At 33.2% G+C, this 22,061-nt stretch overlaps 2 protein-coding genes across 5 annotated transcripts in view; one reads left to right on the top strand and one right to left on the bottom strand.

Annotated features, from left to right (window-relative positions):
- Nucleotides 1-5,747, bottom strand: part of LOC142349931 (uncharacterized) — a 203,613-nt gene extending 197,866 nt beyond the window's left edge. Inside the window, exon 1 of the mRNA XM_075401787.1 lies at nt 5,738-5,747. The gene's annotated coding sequence lies outside the window, so the exon portion shown is untranslated. The remainder of the gene's footprint in view (nt 1-5,737) is intronic.
- A 4,900-nt stretch (nt 5,748-10,647) lies between these two features.
- The window catches only part of LOC142349030 (interferon-induced GTP-binding protein Mx-like), a 73,844-nt gene continuing 62,430 nt past the window's right edge, over nt 10,648-22,061 (top strand). Inside the window, exons 1-2 of one of the 4 annotated variants that reach the window (XM_075400440.1) lie at nt 10,648-10,843; nt 11,954-12,128. In XM_075400440.1, coding sequence (XP_075256555.1) covers nt 10,827-10,843; nt 11,954-12,128 — 192 coding nt within the window. In that variant the 5' untranslated portion in view covers nt 10,648-10,826. The remainder of the gene's footprint in view (nt 10,844-11,953; nt 12,129-22,061) is intronic. The other 3 variants (XM_075400438.1, XM_075400439.1, XM_075400441.1) reach the window with 3 other exon arrangements.

The following is a 22,061-nucleotide window of genomic DNA, read 5'->3' as shown; positions in this document are numbered from 1 at the left end:
TCTTTTGGTTTCCGTTTTCATTTGCCACAATTTTTCAGTTTTTCATTTTAGCCTCAATGATAAACATATTGACTAACTAATATCCACCCACCTCTGCTTTTTCTTAATTTTTTGTGAGAAGGCTGTCGAATGGTTTATATTTCAACTCCCGCACAAATTTACTCAAAAAAGATAGAAAACGAGACACGGGTGCATAAAAATATCTCAGCTAAAAAAATTGTTTGGAAAATTAACTTGCGAAGTCCTGCCTGATTGCGTCACCCAATTCTTCTAACAGTTTTCAAAGCACTATTAAGTTTCCCGAAATACAATTTCATATTTTATAGATCTCGTCTTTTTTCCTGAAGGAGTTTCTATTTATTTAATCTGTCTTTCTTGAATTTGTAATATGATGTTTTGCAAGAAAAAAATAAGTGATTCTAATAAGATAACAAAACAAAAAGAAGGCAGGCAACGAATTTCTAGAAAAAATCAATTGACTATAGTTTTTAAAGATTCGGATAGTCAGGAGAATCTTAAACGCTTCCGTTCTACTCCTTTTTGCATTGAGTAGGCCTCATGTACAGCAGCCACAAAATTACGCCAAATGACATCTGATTTGCAGTTTTACTTAACAAATGTAATACTCGCTTTCTCTGCTTCTTTTTTGTCTCTGAAATCTTGTTTGTTCTAAATGTCAGTATATATGGGTGTATGATAGTAAATGGAATTTGTGAATTATCTTTTTTATTTTCATATTCTTGTAAATAGTTTAGATTTAAAATACAAAATGAAAAAACAAAGTTTTAACAAATGAAACACAAAATGAAAAAACTCTCAGTAAATTAATTAATTGTTTTCTAACAACGGTAATGCAAATTATAGTTTTTCTTAATTATTTGCTTCAATTGCTGAACGCTAATCAACCTAAGTTCGTTTGCTGTTGCATAATCTTGATTTGAATAATGCATATAGGATTAAAAAAAATTAAACGGGAAATGTTTTATGATTTGAAGTACATTTTGTTTCCCATGTTTAGTTCGATTGTTGCAATTTTGAAATGACTCAATTGTGGCCGACAAAATCACTACGGAATGACGCGGGTTATTTTGTCCGCATAACTAACAGAGTAGTAAGGAGCTCTTTCAATTCCCGTTTTCATTTGCGACAATTTATCAGCTTTTAATTTTGGCTTCAATGATAAACATATTGCCTAAATTTAAGCTATTAAGCCCCCATTTCTGCTATTTTTTAATTCTATTTTCTGATTTTATCCACCAACAATTGAGCGGAAACTCTTCAGCGTTTTTCGAGTTTTGAAGCCAATCGTTAATGCAGCCACTTTTTCGTGTGTTCCTGTTTCGTTGTTGATGAGAGTTTACCTATTTTTGGTAAATTCTGTGCTCGTTTTGACTCAGATATCGGTAAAAAGCTCAATCATTGAATACCTACATGGAAAAGATTTTGGTCTGGAAATCTTTTTTTGTCAATTTAAATGTTTGCGCTGTGTTCCACTTGAAATATTGTGAACTTCTCAATCGAAGAGGCAGTCAAATGAAATTGTTTTAAATTAAATATACACGTTTTTTACTATTTAAAAATCTTTACAGGGTTTCGAGATTTTGTTAGATTGAAAGAAAATTAAACTTATATTAAACAAACTTGGCGATAAAATCGGCGATTAGTGCAAAACTAATATTTTAGTCCCAAAACCCCTGAAAGGACTGGTTCAATTGCATCGTACAAACGATTTTGATTCTCGGACAGATTTTGTCCTTTGAAGCAGACTTGATGACTTTTTAACGGTCTTCAGCTCTAACCAATCCCGATATGTATTGATTAAATGGTGTATTATATACAAATTTGCTCTTACCGTCATTTTCCTTAGAAGTTAAAAACATTCTGCTTGGATTTTGATTTTTTGAAATAATTGTGTAGCCCGGAGTTTCATTGACTTTTTCAACCCATAGTTTTAGTTGGTTTGCGGTGCTCAAAACTCATTTTTGTTCTACCAAATAATTAAAATCTTCTAAAATGTTTTGTGAGTCAAATAATCCTGTTGAAGAAATCAATATCTTTATAATATATATGTATTTAAATCTGTGTCAGTTTTCATTTTCTTTTGTATATTACCAAAATTTTCGTAGTACGTATAACAAAAAAACAAATGTTACTAATTTTACCGCCGAGAGAGTTGATTTAAAAACTTTTATGCTTCCGTTGTTTTTCCAAAAAAAGTTATTTGTATAGGTAAATTTGTTTAAACTAGAGGTTAGAACGAAACATTGATCTCACGTTTTGAAACAACTAATTCACAATTTCTTGCGCAATGCAGCACAGAATGCTTAAAACAAAAAAGTCGATGTTAGCATTTAGTCTGATAGTTTCCCAAGAATATGAGCACATACATAACCTAAAGAATTTTAGCACATCATAGTTGACAAAAAAAATCAAATCGTTAAACAGATATGTTCACAAGCGGCCTAATGAGCACTTCCTTGTTCAAAATTTGCAATTCAAATTCTTTGTAATTTTCAAGTTTTACTTTTTAACAATCCTTTAAATTGCATTCGGTTCTTCAGTGCAGATTTCGTTTCTGCTCAATTACAGAAGCTTTGTTGCTCGCTGTATGACAACACAACACGTTGCACCTTGATTCTCAATTGAAGAGGCAATCACATGATATTGTTTTAAATTAAATATACACGTTTGCTACTATTTAAAAATCTTTACAGGGTTTCGAGGTTTTATTAGATTGATACTAATTAAACCAATAATAAGCAAACATGGCGATAAAATTGGTGACTAGTGCAAAACTAATATTTTAATCCCAAAACCATGAAGAGACTGGTTCAATTGCATTGTAAAGCGATTTTAATTCTCGGACAGATTTTGTCCTTTGAAGCAGACTTGGTGACTTTTTAACGGTCTTCAGCTCTAAACCACCACGATAAATATTGATTGATGGTGTATTATAACAAATTTGCTCTTACTGTCATATTTCTTAGAAGTTTCAAACACTCTGCTCGGATTTCGATTTTTAAAAATTGTTTATCCCGGAATTTTATTGATTTTTTCATCCCATATTTTTAGTTTGTTTGCGGTGCTGAAAAAGTATTTTATTGTTCTACCAAATATTTAAAATCTTCTAAAAAGTTTTGTGAGTCAAATAATCCTGTTGAAGAAATCAATATCTTAATAATATATGTGTATTTAAATCCGTTTCAGTTTTTGCTTTCTTTTGTATGTAACCACAATTTTCGTACCACTGAGCTCTAAATCAAGAAATTTAATGATAGAAAATTAGTCAGCCAGCGGATAGATAACATTTTTGATTGTTCTACTGATAAAATTGGATGAAAATTGTTCGAAGGAATCGATTTTCTTGATAACTTTTTCTCCTTTTTTACCACACGATTGTTATTGCCATCAAAATGTGGTCAAACTGTGAGGCGAAGCCGAGTTTGTGGAATAACTTTGTGAGGGCGATAACTGTGTTGTTGTTTTGTTGTTAATTATATTTATTATCGATCAAAACACTTGATTTTCTTTCACCATTTTGTGGTTGATCACGCTGCGTTATTCTTTTCTCTCAACTCCTAATATTGCAAAGAAGGCGAAATAAATAATTAGTGGCGGAAGAAATAGGATACTACAGCATTTTTCGCCAATGTTTCAGGTTTCTGTTGTGTTCTTAGGGTGTGTCGTACAGATTTACAATCTATAGGAATGAGTTGTTTCGTGGTACCAATTAGCTTTCTCTACAGCGGCCAATTTAAGGGTGATTTGGCGGAGCGGTTTAATGCTTTTATTTGTTGCTTTAGAATTAACTATTCGAGTTACAGAATTTAGGTCGAATTGGCGGAGCGAAATTGCTTTCAATTATTTGTAGAGTATTTCGCTCAACGAAAGATACCAAAATTTTGATGCGTCTGAATTTAGACTTTGGCGAATCAGATTCTAGTTAAGAGAGAGAGTCAACTATTTTGAATTACGAAATTGAGAAGAATGAAATTAGACAAAATTAACAAAACTGATGAACAATTTGTTCATAAGGTTACATTACTAAATGCGGCAACTTACAATCACGAGACAAGGTGAACAGACAAAAGATCATGCACAGGATGTAAACAAATTTACAAATATGAAATCATAAGATTCGATCTTCAAAATTAAAACTAAATGAATGAACAAATTAAAGGTAGATGAAATGAACTAAATTAAGTTAAACAGAAAATGAACCAAATTAGCTGCACCAAATAATAACCTCAAACTAGAAATGTACTATTGTACCACATTTCCCCCTTGGCGAAAATAAATAACATGTTATTTATCAGAAAATTAATAGTCATATGTACTTGTTAAAATAATTAATACTGTAATGTTTTAATCAGAGTTTTGAGTGCAACAGTTTTACTTAAATACACTTTAATCACTTTCACTTTCGTAATATCTCTCCGCTTCGCCAACTGTCATAGGCAACTCTGGTTCTTCGTAATTGGGAGAGACGTAGAATTGAGTTGGGTATGAGGTTGTTGGAGAGCATGGGCCGACTGTAAAGTTAGACTCCTCTTGATTAGACTGTGCTGCAGCAGTTTGTATGGCCGAGATTATTGATTTACTTTCAATTTGTTGTTTCTTGATGTTTTGTCGTCTTCTTTGTTTCCCAATTGCTGCAGTACTTGAAGTTGTGGGAGGGCAAGTTTGAATTGGAGTCACAGATTCATCCGATTCTGTGGTCGATATTGCGGAGCGTTTGCTTTTTGAAAGAAGTAACGCTACTGATGCTTTTGTAGCTGCTTTTCTCTTTGGCCTGGCTGGTGGCTCCGCGATAACAATGCTTGAAGTTGGTAATCCCATTGGCACCGCGAGATCGTTACTCGATTCTGTAGGTTGATTTGGCGGCGCCGTTGACTGTTGTCTCTTAGGCTTTGTTGGCATTCTTACTCGGAGGGCACGTGTAACATTGGAGTGAATTGACGACACTGTACTGACGTCATCTGCCACTTTTCTATGTTTCTTTCGTTTCCCACCTTCTAACTTTTTTCCTGGATCCCTTTGCATGGTGGATTATGAGTTCCTCAGTTGTTTTGCCCGTGGGAAGTTTTGGTCGTCGGTTAGCGTATACCTGCAGTTCTGTGTCACGTTCCCCCTTCGTCCCAAACTTTGCTAGATTTGAGTTCCTGATTGGTACCTCTCTCTTGCCCGGTTCTTTAGTTACTGAAGTATGTTCATTTGTTTTAATTACTGACGATCCTGGTGCTAGGACGTCATATAAGCCGTCGAGACTTTTCTTTGATCTTTTTGTGCGTGGTCTCTTTTTAGCCAATTTTACCTCCAGTGATGTTTCTGTTCTGGGTATCGATTGGCCGACATCTGGATGAGAAATTAATCTCGATTCCTTGGTTGGCTCCTCCTTTGGTCTTTTCATCGCCTCTTTGCCCAGTTTGTCCTTGTTCACCTCTATCTCAATGTCACTTCGCTCATCATTGTTTCAGTTTTCGTCTGTGATAAGCTGGTCCCATCTGACAGTCTCCAAATCTAAATATTTGTTTAGAATGTTAGTTGTCTCGATTTTGGGGATGGAATTTAAATTATTGATTGTTAATTTGCTAATTGAGTCGTCAATTTGCGTGCTTGTAGAATGTTCTGGATTTTGTGGTGCGAATTCACTGCATAAGTTATTAGTGGAATTTGGATTATTTACGACGCATTTTGTAGATTGATTTCGCGCTGAGAAATCGACGTAATGTTCGGCATTTAATAAGAAGCGTTTTGCACTACGTTTAATTACATCCAATTTAGCTACAATAAATTGCTCGTCATACGCGGATATATTAGCAGCTTGTTGATGCGGGTCGCGAGATATATAATCCACTAATCCCATTTTTGTGCCCGGAAGGTGATCAATCGAGAAGTCAAATGGTAGTAAACGATCTACCCAACGTGTCAGTCTACTATTATATGATTTGTTAGATCTATTTTCTGTCATATTTGAGAGAAGTGCTCTATGATCAGTTATCACAGTAAAAGGTTGGCCGTATAAATAATACTTAAAATGTTCCACGGACCAAACAACACCCAGAAGTTCTAGTTCGTTTATACTATATCTGTCTTCAACAGAGTTCAAAAATCGTGACGCGAATGCTACTGTATGCCACCCATTAGGTGTTCGTTGTTCCAATGCACATCTCAATCCTTTACGCGAGGCGTCACATTTAATTCGTGTTTCTAATTCCGGGTTGAAATGTTTATTTTCAGTGGTTTCCGTAATTTGTTCTTTTATTAGAGAAAACTGTTTATCGTGCTCTTCCGTCCAAAGAAATTTTGAATTTTTCTTAAGCAATGGTCGCAGGGGGTAACATAATTGTGACAAATTCGGGATAAATTTTCCTAGACGGTGTACAGAACCCATAAAAGAGCGAAGTTTTTTAAGATTAGTGGGTGCCGATAATTTTCCAATTGCATCCGTTTTACTTGAAAGTGGGGTTACACCTGATTGTGTAATGTTATGACCGAGCCATTCAATCGTTTCTTTCGCGAAATGACATTTTGCAAGATTTATGCGTAAGTTTTCTTGATTCAGTTTTATTAGGCATTTTCGTACCAAGTCTAGATGTTTTTCGATTCCACCTCTGCTAACGATCAAAATATCATCTAAGAAACTGAAAGTATTTTCCAAACCGGCAAGAGTACAATCAATAGCTTTTTGGAATTCAGCTGGCATGCCCGTTAAACCGTAAAATCCAGTTTTAAATCGATATGTGCCGGTCATATCTCCACTAACAATATTAAAGTTACAATGGCGGGCCGTATCACTGTGTAGCTTTAGGTGACTATAAGCGTATTGCAAATCAAGAGTCGTGAAATAAGCAGTCTCATGCGGCGCCGTTGACAGTGTTTGCGAAATTGTGTGAATTAGCGAATCCATATTGGGCATTTGATGCTTGTTTTTATGAATAGCTTTGTTTAGGATTTTTGAATCGAGTGCTATTTTGATTGATTTGTCCTTTTTTACCGTAATGACAATCGGAGATATGAAAAATTGATCAGAACAGTTGTTTAACTTTTCGATATGTCCTTCATTTAACAGTTTTTCTAATTCAATTTTCACTTTCGGTTGAAGGTGTATGGGCACTTTTCGTCCTTTTTGATGTATTACTCGATAGTTTTTGTGAAATTTTGAACTGACCGTGTGATTTTTTGTTTTTCCAATTCGGGATATCAAATCAGGAAACTCCTTTGCCAGTGATTTCTTTATTGCACAAGGTGGATCTATATTGTTAACCTCTGTTTGCGGACAAAGCTTCTGAGAAATTGTGATGCCTAACTGATCAAAAAGGTCTCGTCCTAATATTGGTCGAAACCCATCGGCTGCAACTGTTATTTTTGCTTTCTGAATGCTCCAATCATTACATTTTACCGGCGTTTTCAAAGTGCCGAGGGGTTGAACGATATCGTTAGAAAATGACTTCAATTCCAATGGTCTTTTCTCCGACCATTGTGATTGAGCACAATTGAGCATTATTTCTCTTGCAAGTGACATATTAATAATGGTACAACCACTACCGGAGTCGAGAAGTAAATCACAGTTTGTGTTTCCGATCGTTAATGACAAATTTTTCAGTGCTAATTTTGGTGAACTCATATTTTCAACTGTTGCAACGTAATTATCATCCGAAGAATCATATTCTGAGTTGATTTGCTCATTATAATTGATATAATTGACGTTCTGACTTTCCTTACAGTTTGTGTTTCCTGACAGTTTGTGTTTCCGATCGTTATTGACAAATTTTCCAGTGCTAAATTTGGTGAACTCATATTTTCAACTGTTGCAACGTAATTATCATCCGAAGAATCATAGTCTGAGTTCATTTGCTCATTATAATTGATATAATTGACGTTTTGATTTTTCTGACTATTATTTTGATTAGATGTTTCAGCCGTTTCTGCAGTGTTAATGCGATTGGTTTGTTGAGTGTTTCTTGTATTATTAAGTCTTCGACGACATACCTTAGCGAAATGGTTTTGCAAACCACAGTGGTTACATTTCTTACCCATTGCGGGGCAAACCTGACGATGTGTAGGTGTCCAGATTTGACCACAACCACGACATTGTCCAACGGATGCACGGTTGGTGACTGCTCTGCTTGATTGAGTTCCACGTACACCCGCGCCGCGAAATCGATTGAATTGTTGTATTGCGTTCACCGTACTACCAGTTGCTCCGTTATTAGATGAAATTCTTTGCTGATTCTGATTACCCATTTCCATGTTGACTGCAATGCTGAGTGCCCTCTCTGATTCAACTGTATCCCGTAGAAGCTCTCGCTGAATGTCATCATCCAGCATGTTAGTGATGAAAATGTCCCTGATGATTGCTTCTTCACGGTTTTCAAAGTCGCAATTTTCAGCCAATTCTTTCAAGATGCTGTAGAATTGCTCTACAGTTTCGCCCTTCTTTTGCTTCCAAGAGAAGAACACATATCGATCAAATGTGATGTGTCTTGGGCGGATAAAGACAGTCTCCATCATTTCCCAGAGTTTGAGGGTAGTCAAATTGTAAATATTGTCGTGCGGAAATTTTTGTGTTAGTAATAGTCTTCCTTCAGTACCAATACTTAGGTACAATAGAGATACGCATTTTTGATCACACAAATTCCATGGACGTTCCCCGCATAGTATTCCCGCTTCTGTTATCTTTTGACATTTTAGTTCCCATTGCAACTTCAACTGGTTGTTTCTTATTCTACGCTCTCTCTCTCTGCTTCCTCGGTTGTGTCGTCAATCGGCATCTCGTACTTCGGTTCCGCTGGCAGACGAACTGTCGATGGTTTGGGTTGTAGCAATGTGTCTATAGTGATATTCTCGCGAGCGAGAATCGCTAGTTTTAATTGAATTCTCCATTTCTCCCATCTGATTGGTGGGTCTGAAGTTGGTCGTTCCCAAAATGGCTCTATCGACAACGGTGTTTTTCTCGATTCTCGAGCTGGCTGCGCCATGTCGTACAGATTTACAATCTGTAGGAATGAGTTGTTTCGTGGTACCAATTAGCTTTCTCTACAGCGGCCAATTTAAGGGTGATTTGGCGGAGCGGTTTAATGCTTTTATTTGTTGCTTTAGAATTAACTATTCGAGTTACAGAATTTAGGTCGAATTGGCGGAGCGAAATTGCTTTCAATTATTTTTAGAGTATTTCGCTCAACGAAAGATACCAAAATTTTGATGCGTCTGAATTTAGACTTTGGCGAATCAGATTCTAGTTAAGAGAGAGAGTCAACTATTTTGAATTACGAAATTGAGAAGAATGAAATTAGACAAAATTAACAAAACTGATGAACAATTTGTTCATAAGGTTACATTACTAAATGCGGCAACTTACAATCACGAGACAAGGTGAACAGACAAAAGATCATGCACAGGATGTAAACAAATTTACAAGTATGAAATCATAAGATTCGATCTTCAAAATTAAAACTAAATGAATGAACAAATTAAAGGTAGATGAAATGAACTAAATTAAGTTAAACAGAAAATGAACCAAATTAGCTGCACCAAATAATAACCTCAAACTAAAAATGTACTATTGTACCACATTTCCCCCTTGGCGAAAATAAATAACATGTTATTTATCAGAAAATTAATAGTCATATGTACTTGTTAAAATAATTAATACTGTAATGCTTTAATCAGAGTTTTGAGTGCAACAGTTTTACTTAAAAACACTTTAATCACTTTCACTTCCGTAATATCTCTCCGCTTCGCCAACTGTCATAGACAACTCTGGTTCTTCGTAATTGGGAGAGACGTAGAATTGAGTTGGGTATGAGGTTGTTGGAGAGCATGGGCCGACTGTAAAGTTAGACTCCTCTTGATTAGACCACAGGGTGCTAACAAGTTATTTGATTTTAAAAATAAATGCTACTAATTTTACCGCAATGAGAGTTGATTTAAAAACTTTTATGCTTCCGTTGCTTTTCAAAAAAAGCTATTTGTATATGTAAATTTGTTTAAACTAATGGTTGGGCGGAAACATTGATCTCACGTTTTGTGACTTCTGATCCACAATTTCATGCCCAATACAGCACAGAATTTTTGAAACACATAATCAATGTTACCATTTAGTCATGGTTATTGACAAAAGAAAAATCAAATTGTTAAACAGATATGTTCAAATGCAATAATGAGCTCAGCCTTGTTTAAAATTCCCAATTCCAATGTTCTTGAAGTCTTACTTTTAACTCCTTTAAATCCTTCAATTGACATTCGGTTTTTCAGTGCGGGTTTCGCTTCTGCTCAATTACAGAAGCTTGGTTGCTCGCTGTATGACAACACAACATGTCGCAACTTAGCAAATTGTTCTGATCAAAGTTTACAGAGCCGTATATTACACTGCAACAGCAATTTTTGTTTTATACACATTTGTTACCTCGGATGGTCTTAGAGAATATTACAAAATTATCACAAATAATTCATGAAGTATAATATTTTTGTATTAAACAGCTTTCGTTTAGTATGTAAACTTTTGATGTATGTTCTGTCTCATCAATTCTAACAGTTCTGACCGTATTTTGCAAATTTGCAGTTCAGTTTAAATATCTGTCGACATTCTAAACTTAAGAGCAGTTATTGGAAACTCGAGGTCAAAACGAATCAGTCATTTTGTGAGTTGCAATTCTTTTCTATTTGTGATCACAGACTTTCACAAATTTGCAGTTCAGTTTGAATATCTGTCGACATCCAGAAGTTCGGGCAAATATTGGAAATTCGTTATAAAAATTATAAATCATTCTTTTCTATCTGTGATCAGTCTGGTGGAGAGCGAGAGAAAAGGTTGACCGACAAATATGAACAGCGAAACACGGCAAGACTTGATCATGATTTAAATTTCAATTCCGAATGAAAAAAAAACGATGTTAACTTGTAGAATAGCACAATAAAATTAAAATTTAGTCTTCTTATTGTTCAATTTCCTAGGTATGTACTTCTAATTAATCACCGTGGCTTCTTGCAGCAAATGTAGTGTTTTAAAATTTTAATTGCATTTTGCATTAAAAATTAGTGCAAAATATTGTTAAATTTATGGTACTTTAGGGTAAAAGTATTTTATCAATGACGTTAGAAGTTTAAGGTAGAATTAAAGTTTCTGTTAAGGTGGCCAGGCCTTGTTTATTAACGCACAGTTTTGGCGAAGTTGGAGTATACTAAGGTAAGTTAAGAGGAGCCAGGGTTTACCCTTTCTGTTGAGACAAGATTTTTTTGGAGTAAAATTACTTTACTTAGTCTGTACCAGTATAGAATTTAGAATGATGAATGCATTAAAATTTGATGTGCGGGTCTCGATGTTTAACAACAGATAATTTTTCGTGGAGCTTCTGTTGTGTAACTCTTAAGTGAAAACTGTTATTTCACAAAAACTTAGCAAACAGTGATTCCAAAAATGAACAAGATTCGAGACAAAAAGAAGATAATAAGAGGATTCGAGACAATAAGAAGACTTACTTTTAAAAAGGGTTTTTTTCTGGGGCTTTTTGGTCCAATGTATTTTGCCCATCGTTGGATCCAGACGTTAACCTATTAATCAAGAATAGCATCAATTTTCTGTTTATTTCAGATTTGGTGCTACTTTGCACCCTTTCATAAGCAACCCCTTAAAACTCCAAACAAATATTGCAAAAGACCGTGTTAAATTTTTAACAATTCTAACGATATTCGATAGTTTTTAAATAACCAAAAATTGTGTATCTTGCTTAGGGTTACCCGTAAATGCATTTTGCCTCGCAATTAAGCAACTGTGGTGAGGGCTTCTATTGAGAGCAATTTGGTTTCAGTCGATCAAGCTGAATAAAGCTGGGTAAAGTAGGAAAATACGAAAAAGCAGGCAAAATCTTATAAAACCGTTAACGTCAAAAAATGGAAAAAAAACCTAAAAAGTAATGATTTAATGGCCGAGTCTTGTCATTGCCCGCGACAGTGACGAGGAAGTGCCTGATTTCTTTTCCAGCCCCGGGGATCCGAACTTAGGCAGAGAACATCAGAGGTATGACAACTACTGTAGACAGTTGTTTGACTTGATCGACGAGATTGAAGATGCTAGAATCGTGGATCACGTTCCGACCATACCAAATGTGGTTGCAGTCGGAAATCAGGTAGGTACTTTGATCCTCACAGAAATTCTGGGCCACGAGAAATAATTGCGCTCAGATTAGGATGCACTAGAAAGTATCCTAAAATCGCTACAAATCCTTCACACCCGCCCGGACCCTAGTGTCATAGTAAACCAGTAATTATTCATTATATTTCAATACTACAAATTCAACGCATTCAACGCAAAATTATGTAAGAAAATTGCGGTGAATTTTCCGACTTGTCAACGTTAGTTGCCGCTGATCTTACAAATTTAGCGTTGAATTTAGCGTAGATCTTACATATTTAGCGTTGAATTTAGCGTAGATCTTACATATTTAGCATTGAATTTAGCGTAGATCTTACATATTTAGCGTTGAATTTAGCGTATATCTTACATATTTAGCGTTGAATTTAGCGTAGATCTTACATATTTAGCGTTGAATTTAGCGTAGATCTTACACATCTAGCGTTGAATTTAGCGTAGACCTTACATATTTAGCGTTGACTTTAGCGTAGATCATACATATTTTTGCGTTGAATTTAGCGTTGATCTGACAAAAAAAACAAAGCGTCCACTTGAACTAATTACCTCCAGTTGGGTATGGGACTCGAACTGCTGACCTCCTGTTTGCTTATCGCCTCTTCTACCATTGTGCCACAGTACCTTGGTTTCCTTAAGAGCCGCAATTCTTATAAAGCGTAGATCTTAAATAATTTGCGTTGAATTTAGCGTAGATCTTGCATATTTTGCGTTGATTTTATGTAGTATTTAACTTAGCATATTCAACACATTTACCATGTGAGGCGTACTGGGAAAATTTGAAATTTTTTAAAAAGTTTTGAAAACAACTTGAATTCCAAAATGGTCTGAAATGGATTTTGCACTATAAAAGAACACTAAAAAGTGATTTTTTGCTGACTTCACTTTTCTCACCTGTGCAGTATAGGGGGTCGAAACATAAAAAAAACTAATGTTTTGAAAAAACTTGAAAAATTTGAAATCGTAAAATGGTCTGAATTGGATTTTGCACTATCAAAGAGCACTAAAAATGATTTTTTTCTGACCTCATGTTTCTCACCTTTGCAATATAGGGTTCGAAACAGTGAAAAAAATTGATTTTTTGAAAAAAAAATTGAAAAATTTCTGAAATCGTAAAATGGTCTGAAACGGATTTTGCACTATAAAAGAGGACTAAAGAGTGATTTTTTGCTGACTGCACTTTTCTCACTTGTGCAGTGTAGGGGATCGAAGCAGTAAAAAAATTATTTTTGAAAAAAAAACTGGAAAAATTTGAAATAGTAAAATGGTCTGAATTGGATTTTGCACTAAAAAGGATTTTTTTCTGACCTCATGTTTCTCACCTGTGAAGTATAGGGGTCGAAAAAGTGAAAAATTGACTCCTTGAAAAAAAAACTTGAAAAACTTTTGAAATGGTAAAGTGGTCTGAAATGGAATGGAAAGATTAGCGTTGAATGCGTTGAACTTATGTAAGTTCAACGCAAAATTCAACGCTAAATATGTAAGATCTACGCCAAAATTCAACGCAAAGTTATGTAAGATTAGCGTTGAATGCGTTGAATTTATGTAAGATCAACGCTAAAATTCAACGCTAAACATGTAAGATCTACGCAAAATTCGACGCAAATTTATGTAAGATTAGCGTTGAATGCGTTTGAATTTATGTAAGATCAACGCTAAAATTCAACGCTAAATAGGTAAGATCTACGCCAAAATTCGACGCAAAATTATGTAAGATTAGCGTTGAATGCGTTGAATTTATGTAAGATCAACGCTAAATTCAACGCTAAAAATGTAAGATCTACGCTAAGTTTCAACGCCAAATATGTAAGATCTACGCCAAAATTCAACGCAAAATTATGATAGATAACCGTTGAATGCGTTGAATTTATGTAAGATGTACGCTCAGGCGTAGATCTTACATAAATTCAACGCATTCAACGCCAATCTTACATAATTTTGAGTTTTTTAGCGTTGACACCTCGGCCCCGGCTGCCAGAAGGGGGTAAATAATTTCAAGAGTAAGGGATAGTTTGTTGAGAGGGTGGTAATTCGTACAAAAATATTCACATAGATGGACTGTCAGGAGTTGGGCAAGCACTGGCGGCCTGGAGGCTGTGGAAAACCAGCTGAGGGGCAGAGTTTGAAGGTTGAAGATTGTCAGACATCGAAGTTGGAGGGCTGAAACAGTGCAAGATTAGCACTTCCGATGGGCATAAAATGTCAGAAAATCGGCCAAATTGTTGAGAAGCGTTCGAATGGTGTAGGATTGGTGGGTGCTGCAAAGGAGGATCAAAAGGTTTAGGATTGAGGCTGCCATGGGGGTATAGGGATTTTCAGAATGATTTAAAATACAGGAAGAAAGTAGCAAAGCTCAATAATCCATGGTTTAATTTGAAAAATTGTATTTTCAAAAGTCAAAACGATTGTCTAAAAAAAACAGATAGGTTTTTCGAAATTCCGTTAAAACCATTGGATAAATCATTAGTTTGTTTTGATTTGAATTGGTCTTTTTGGTTTTTAACGTACAAAAAAGCAATAAAGCGAAAAAAATAATTAAAAATAATCATCAACTGATTTCAATCCGACGAATTCTTTTGGATTTCAAAGTACAAAAATTACTTCAAAACTAGCGTTTATTTTGCCGTGTCTTCATCTGGGTCACCCACTATCGAATTTTGTGGATATGGATAGGCTGACTCGAACTGAGTCAACATACAAAAAAAATTGATGCTTTTTGCATTATTAATATTACCATAATAATAATAATGATGATAATAATAATAATGTTAATAAAAATTTTTATTGTCAATATTATAAATAATTTTAATATTATTTTTATTATTATTATTATTATTATTATCATTATCATTATTACTATTATTAAAATTCTTATCATTATTATTTATTATTTTTGTTATTATTATTGTTGTTATTATTATTATTAATTTTATTATTATTATTATTATTATTATTATAAGTGGTAAAATGTTGAAAGAGTGAAGGTCGAATTTGTTCAGATGGGCTAAGCTGCCAAAAAGGTTTAAATGGTGTAAGGGTAAGGGGCTAAATTGTTCAGATGGTGTAAAAATATGGAAGCATCCGTCTGCGAGGGGGTAAAATGGTTTAAGAGTGAGGGTTAGTTTGTTGAGAGGGTGACAAATCAAATAAATAATATTTATAAAGAGGGACATCAAGAGTTGGACAACCGTTATTGGTCTGGAGACTACAGAAAACTGGTTTAACGTGCAGTGGTTGTGGGTTGAAGACTGTCAGCCATCGGCCATTGGAGGCTAAATCAATTTAAGATTAGCGCTTCCAAGTGGCATAAATTGATTTAAGAGAAGTGACAAACATGTTTAGAGAGGGTCGAGTGGTGTAAGAGGGCAGCTGCGAAGGAGGGTGAAATGGTGGGTGTAAGATTGAGGCTGTTTAGAAGATATAATGATGTGAGACTGATCGAAAAAAGAGAAAAAAGAAGCAAAGTGCAATGATCCCTGATTTAATTTAAAAATTTGCGTTTTTTAAAGTCAAAACGATCGACTGAAAAACTAAATAGGTTTCATTGAAACTCCGTAGGAAACCCGTTGGACCAATCAATAATTGGCTTTGATTTGATTTGTGTTTTCGGTTTTTAGCGTACAAAAAGCAAAAAATGACAAAATATTTAAGTAAAATTGTCGACTGATTAGAAACCGGCGTCCTTTTTGGTTTCCAAAAGACTGCGATTTCCTCTAGATTAGACTTTCTTTTGCCGTTCGTCCACAAGCAACTCGTAATTGTTCGGAAAAGTGTGGATAAATTGAATTCAGAAAGCCAGTATATCAAAAATAAATGATGATTTTTATATATTTATCGCAATTCTGCATTATTGTTAATGTCATTATCATTATACTGATAATGATTATAATAATATTATTAGTTTTTATTATTTCTATTGTCATTATTATAATTATTTTTAATATTAATATTTTTATTATTATTATATTTATTATTATTATTATTATTTTTATTACTCTTATTTTTACTATCATTTTTGTTACTATTATTATTATTATTATTATTATTATTATTATTATTATTATTATTATTATTATTATTATTATTATTATTATTATTATTATTATTATTATTATTATTATTATTATTATTATTATTATTATTATTATTATTATTATTATTATTACTTTTATTATTTTTCTTAGTATTATTATTTTTGTAAGGGGGTAAAATGATGTAAGATTGAAGTTTAATTTGTTGAAAATTGGTATTTCTAAAAAATAAAATACAAACAGATGGACCGTCAAGAGTTTTTTCGTTCGAAGATTTCGTTGAACAGTCTCCTCACACGACAATTTTTTTTCATGAATTTGGGATGTCGGTTTTGATTCCTTTCTCTCTTCATATCATATCATCTCGCAGATATTATCTCAATTCGTCACCTAAATACATAAGCACATCTTAAATCAATAATAATAAAATGATTATGGCATGTTTGATTTTCACGTCTAGAAGTATATCAAAACCGAGAGACAGCTAGATAATCAACAGCCAAAACCATTTGATTTTTTAAATGAACACAGAAATGAAAAACCTGGTGGAAGAATGGAAGACCAAAAACTATTGTGCTACATCATTATTTCATTTGATGAGAATGAAATTTTTGCATTTTTGAAAGAAGAAATGACAGAGAGCTGCTTTTTGTATTTGAAAATCTGAAATGAAGAGGTAACTTGTTCAAAGTGGGTGGAGAGGAGAACGATTTCGGCTGCCAGAAGGGGGTAAATAATTTCAAGAGTAAGGGATAGTTTGTTGAGAGGGTGGTAATTCGTACAAAAATATTCACATAGATGGACTGTCAGGAGTTGGGCAAGCACTGGCGGCCTGGAGGCTGTGGAAAACCAGCTGAGGGGCAGAGTTTGAAGGTTGAAGATTGTCAGACATCGAAGTTGGAGGGCTGAAACAGTGCAAGATTAGCACTTCCGATGGGCATAAAATGTCAGAAAATCGGCCAAATTGTTGAGAAGCGTTCGAATGGTGTAGGATTGGTGGGTGCTGCAAAGGAGGATCAAAAGGTTTAGGATTGAGGCTGCCATGGGGGTATAGGGATTTTCAGAATGATTTAAAATACAGGAAGAAAGTAGCAAAGCTCAATAATCCATGGTTTAATTTGAAAAATTGTATTTTCAAAAGTCAAAACGATTGTCTAAAAAAAACAGATAGGTTTTTCGAAATTCCGTTAAAACCATTGGATAAATCATTAGTTTGTTTTGATTTGAATTGGTCTTTTTGGTTTTTAACGTACAAAAAAGCAATAAAGCGAAAAAAATAATTAAAAATAATCATCAACTGATTTCAATCCGACGAATTCTTTTGGATTTCAAAGTACAAAAATTACTTCAAAACTAGCGTTTATTTTGCCGTGTCTTCATCGGGGTCACCCACTATCGAATTTTGTGGATATGGATAGGCTGACTCAAACTGAGTCAACATACCAGAAAAATGATGCTCTTTGCATTATTAATATTACCATAATAATAATAATAATGATAATAATAATAATGATAATAATAATAATAAAAATAATAATAATAATAATAATAATAATAATTATAATTATAATTTTTATTGTCAATATTATAAATATTTTTAATATTATTATTATTATTATTATTATTATTATTAAAACTCTTATCATTATTATTTATTATTTTTGTTATTATTATTGTTATTATTATTATTATTATCATTCATTTTTTTATTATTATTATTATTATAAGGGGTAAAATGTTGAATGAGTGAGGGTATAATTTGTTCAGAGGGGCTGAGCTGCCAAAAAGGTTTAAATGGTGTAAGGGTAAGGGGCTAACTCGTTCAGATGGGGTAAAAGTGGGGAAGCATCCGTCTGCGAGGGGGTAAAATGGTTTAAGAGTGAGGGTTAGTTTGTTGAGAGGGTGACAAATCAAATAAATAATATTTATAAAGAGGGACATCAAGAGTTGGACAACCGTTATTGGTCTGGAGACTACAGAAAACTGGTTTAACGTGCAGAGGTTGTGGGTTGAAGACTGTCAGACATCGGCCATTGGAGGCTAAATCAATTTAAGATTAGCGCTTCCAAGTGGCACAAATTGATTTAAGAGAAGGGACAATTATGTTTAGAGAGGATCGAGTGGTGTAAGAGGGCGGCTGCGAAGGAGGGTGAAATGGTTGGTGTAAGATTGAGGCTGTTAAGGGGATATAATGATGTGAGACTGACCGAAAAAACATAAAAAAAGAAGCAAAGTGCAATGATCCCTGGTCTATTTTAAAAATTTGCGTTTTTTAAAGTCAAAACGATCAACTGAAAAACTAAATAGGTTTCATTGAAACTCCGTAGGAAACCCGTTGGACCAATCAATAATTCGCTTTGATTTGATTTGTGTTTTCGGTTTTTAGCGTACAAAAAGCAAAAAAGGATAAAATATTTAAGTAAAATTATCGACTGATTAGAAACCGGCGTCCTTTTTGGTTTCCAAAAGACTGCGATTTCCTCTAGATTAGACTTGCTTTTGCCGTTCGTCCACAAGCAACTCGTAATTGTTCGGAAAAGTGTGGATAAATTGAATTCAGAAAGCCAATATATCAAAATTAAATGATGATTTTTATATATTTATCGCAATTCTGCATTATTGTTAATGTCATTATCATTATACTGATAATGATTATAATAATATTATTAGTTTTTATTATTTTTATTGTCATTATTATATTTATTTTTAATATTATTATTATTGTTATTATATTTTTTATTATTATTATTATTTTTATTACTCTTATTTTTACTATCATTTTTGTTACTATTATTATTATTTTTATTATTATTATTATTGTTTTTCTTAGTATTATTATTTTTGTAAGGGGGTAAAATGATGTAAGATTGAAGTTTAATTTGTTGAAAATTGGTATTTCTAAAAAATAAAATACAAACAGATGGACCGTCAAGAGTTGAAAAAACATTGTTGGTCTGGAGGCTGTGGAAAACCATTTAGAAGTGCGAAGGCTGTGGGTTCAAGACTGTCAGTTCTTGGTAAGGTTAGCAAATGTAAGACCGTCAAGAGTTGAAAAAACATTGTTGGTCTGGAGGCTGTGGAAAACCAGCTAGAAGTGCGAAGGCTGTGGGTTCAAGACTGTCAGTTCTCGGTAAGGTTAGCTAAAACAATGTAAGGTTAGCACTTTCAGTGGGCACAAAAATAATGTAAGAGAAGGGGCTTACTTGTTGAGAGGGTGTAAAAAGATGAAATAATTGGGCTGCCAAGCGGGGGGGTTAAATAGTGTCAGAGTAAATTGTCTAAAAATAAAATGGTGTAAATATATGATTTGCACTTTGAATGGGCATAAAATAATGTCAGAGAAGAGGCTTACTTGTTGAGAGGGGGTCAAATGATGTAATAATTGGGCTGCCAAGAGGAAGGAGTTTAAATAGTTGCAAAATAAAATATGCAAAAGTAAAATGGTGTAAATGTAAGATTAGCGCTTCCAATGGGCATAAAGAGATTTAAGAGAAGGGGGCTAACTTGTTAAGAGGGAGTCAAATGTTTTAAGAGTGGGGCTGCAAAAGAGGCTAAAATGGTGCAAGATGCAGGCTGTCAAGGGAATATAATGATGTTAGAGTACCGGTAAAAAAGGAAAAATAAGCAAAGCTCAACAATACGTGGTTTAATTTACACTTTTTTTGCTTTTTAAATTCAAAACGATTGACTGAAAAACTAAATAGGTTTAATTGAAACTCCGTAGAAAACCATTGGACCCATCAATAGTTTGCTTTGATTTGAATTGTTCTGTCCGGTGTTAAACGAAAAAAACCAAAAAGTGAATATTTTTCAAAAAAAATTATCGATTGATTAGAGACTGACGTTTTTGTGGTTTCCATAAAACTGCGAATTCATCAAAATTAGACTTGCTAGTGTCGGTTGTTCATAAGCAACACGTAATTGTTCGGAAAATTCTGGATGAATATTATTTCAATCCAGAAAGTCAAAATACCAAAAAAATGATGCTTTATATATATTTATCATAATGTGCATTTTTACTATCATTATCATTATAATGATTACTTTTATTTTTATTATTATTATTATTATTATTATTATTATTATTATTATTATTATTATTATTACTATTACTGAATTTTCGTATTATTGATATTAATATTATTGTTATTATTAATATTATTTATTGTTATTATTAGTATTATTATTATTAATATTATTATCATTATTATTTATATTATTATTATTATTACTATTACTATTATTATTATTAATATTATTATTAGTATTATTATTGTTATTATTATCATTATTCTTTCTAGTATTTTAATTATTATTATTGTTATGAATATTATTCTTATTATTATCATTATTATTCTTATTATTATCATTACTTTTTTTATTGTTATTATTGTTATTGTTATTATTATTATTATTACTATTATTATTATTATTATTATTATTATTATTATTATTATTATTATTATTATTATTACTATTATTATTTTTATTATTAATATTATTATCATTATTACTATTTTTATTATTTTTAATATTATTATTATTATTATTATTACTATAATTATTATTATTAATATTATTATTAGTATTATTATTGTTATTATTATTAATATTATTCTTTCTAGTTTTTTAATTATTATTATTGTTATTAATATTATTCTTATTATTATCATTATTATAATTTTTTTTACTATTATTTATATAAAGGGGTAAAATGATGTAGGAGTGAGGTGTAATTTGTTGAAAAAGTGGCATTCTTAAAAAACAAAATACTTATAGATGAGCCAAAAAGAATTGAACAAGCTATGATGGTGTGGAGGCTGTCGAGAACCAGCTGAAAATGCAGAAGTTGTGGGTTGAAGACTGTCAGTCCTCGCTTATGGGTCGCTTAAACAATGTAAGTTTAGCCCTTTGAATGGGCGTGAAATAGTGTAAGAGAACGGGCTTATTTGTTGAGAGGGGGTGCATTGATGTTATAATTGAGTTGCCAAGATGGGGGAGCGGAAGTTAAATAGAGTCAAAGTTAAATGTGTAAAATCGAAATAGTGTAAATGTATGATTACCACTTTGAAGGGGCATAAAATAATGTCAGAGAAGAAGCTTACGTGTTGAGAGGGGGTCAAATGATCTAATGGTTGGGCTGCAAAGAGGAGGGAGTTTAAATAGTGTCAAAGTAAAATGTGTACAAGTAAAATAGTGTAATTGTACGATTAGCGCTTGCAAGGGGCGTTAAGTGATGTAAGAGAAGAGGCTTACTCGTTAGGTTGAGAGGGGCTAAATAGATATAATAATTGGGCTGCCAAGAGGGGGATAGGTTATATAGTGTCAGAGTAAAATGTGTTAAAGTAAAATGGTATAAATGTAAGATTAGCGCTTCCAAGTAGCATAAAAAGATGTGAGAGAAGGGGATATTTTGTTTAGAGGGATCAAATGGTGTAATATTGAGGCTGTCAAGAGATATAACGATGTAAGAGGGACCGAAAAAGACAAAAAAAGAGGCAAAGCTCAACAATCCTTAGTTTAATTTGAAGATTTCTGTTTTTAAAGTCAAAACGATCGACTGAAAAGCTAATTAGGTTTTGTTGAATCTCCGTAGGATATCATTGGACCAATCATTAGTTCGCTCTGATTTGGTTTGTTTTTTCGGTTTTTAACGTACAAAATGCAAAAAATGCGACAATAATTAATTAAAATTATCGACTGATCAGAAACAGGCGTTATTTTTGGTTTCCAAAAAACTGCGGTTTTCCTCACGATTAGACTTGGTTTTGCCGTTTGTCCACAAGCAGCACGTAATTGTTCGGAAAATTAGGGATAATTTGATTCCAGAAAGCCAATATATCAAAAATAAATGATGCTATTTACACATTTATCATAATTCT

This window comes from Convolutriloba macropyga, chromosome 11 (genome assembly GCF_964194025.1).
Source record: "Convolutriloba macropyga chromosome 11, txConMacr16.3, whole genome shotgun sequence".
NCBI classification, from domain to species: domain Eukaryota; kingdom Metazoa; phylum Xenacoelomorpha; order Acoela; family Convolutidae; genus Convolutriloba; species Convolutriloba macropyga.
This window is presented reverse-complemented; position numbering and strand designations above follow the sequence as displayed.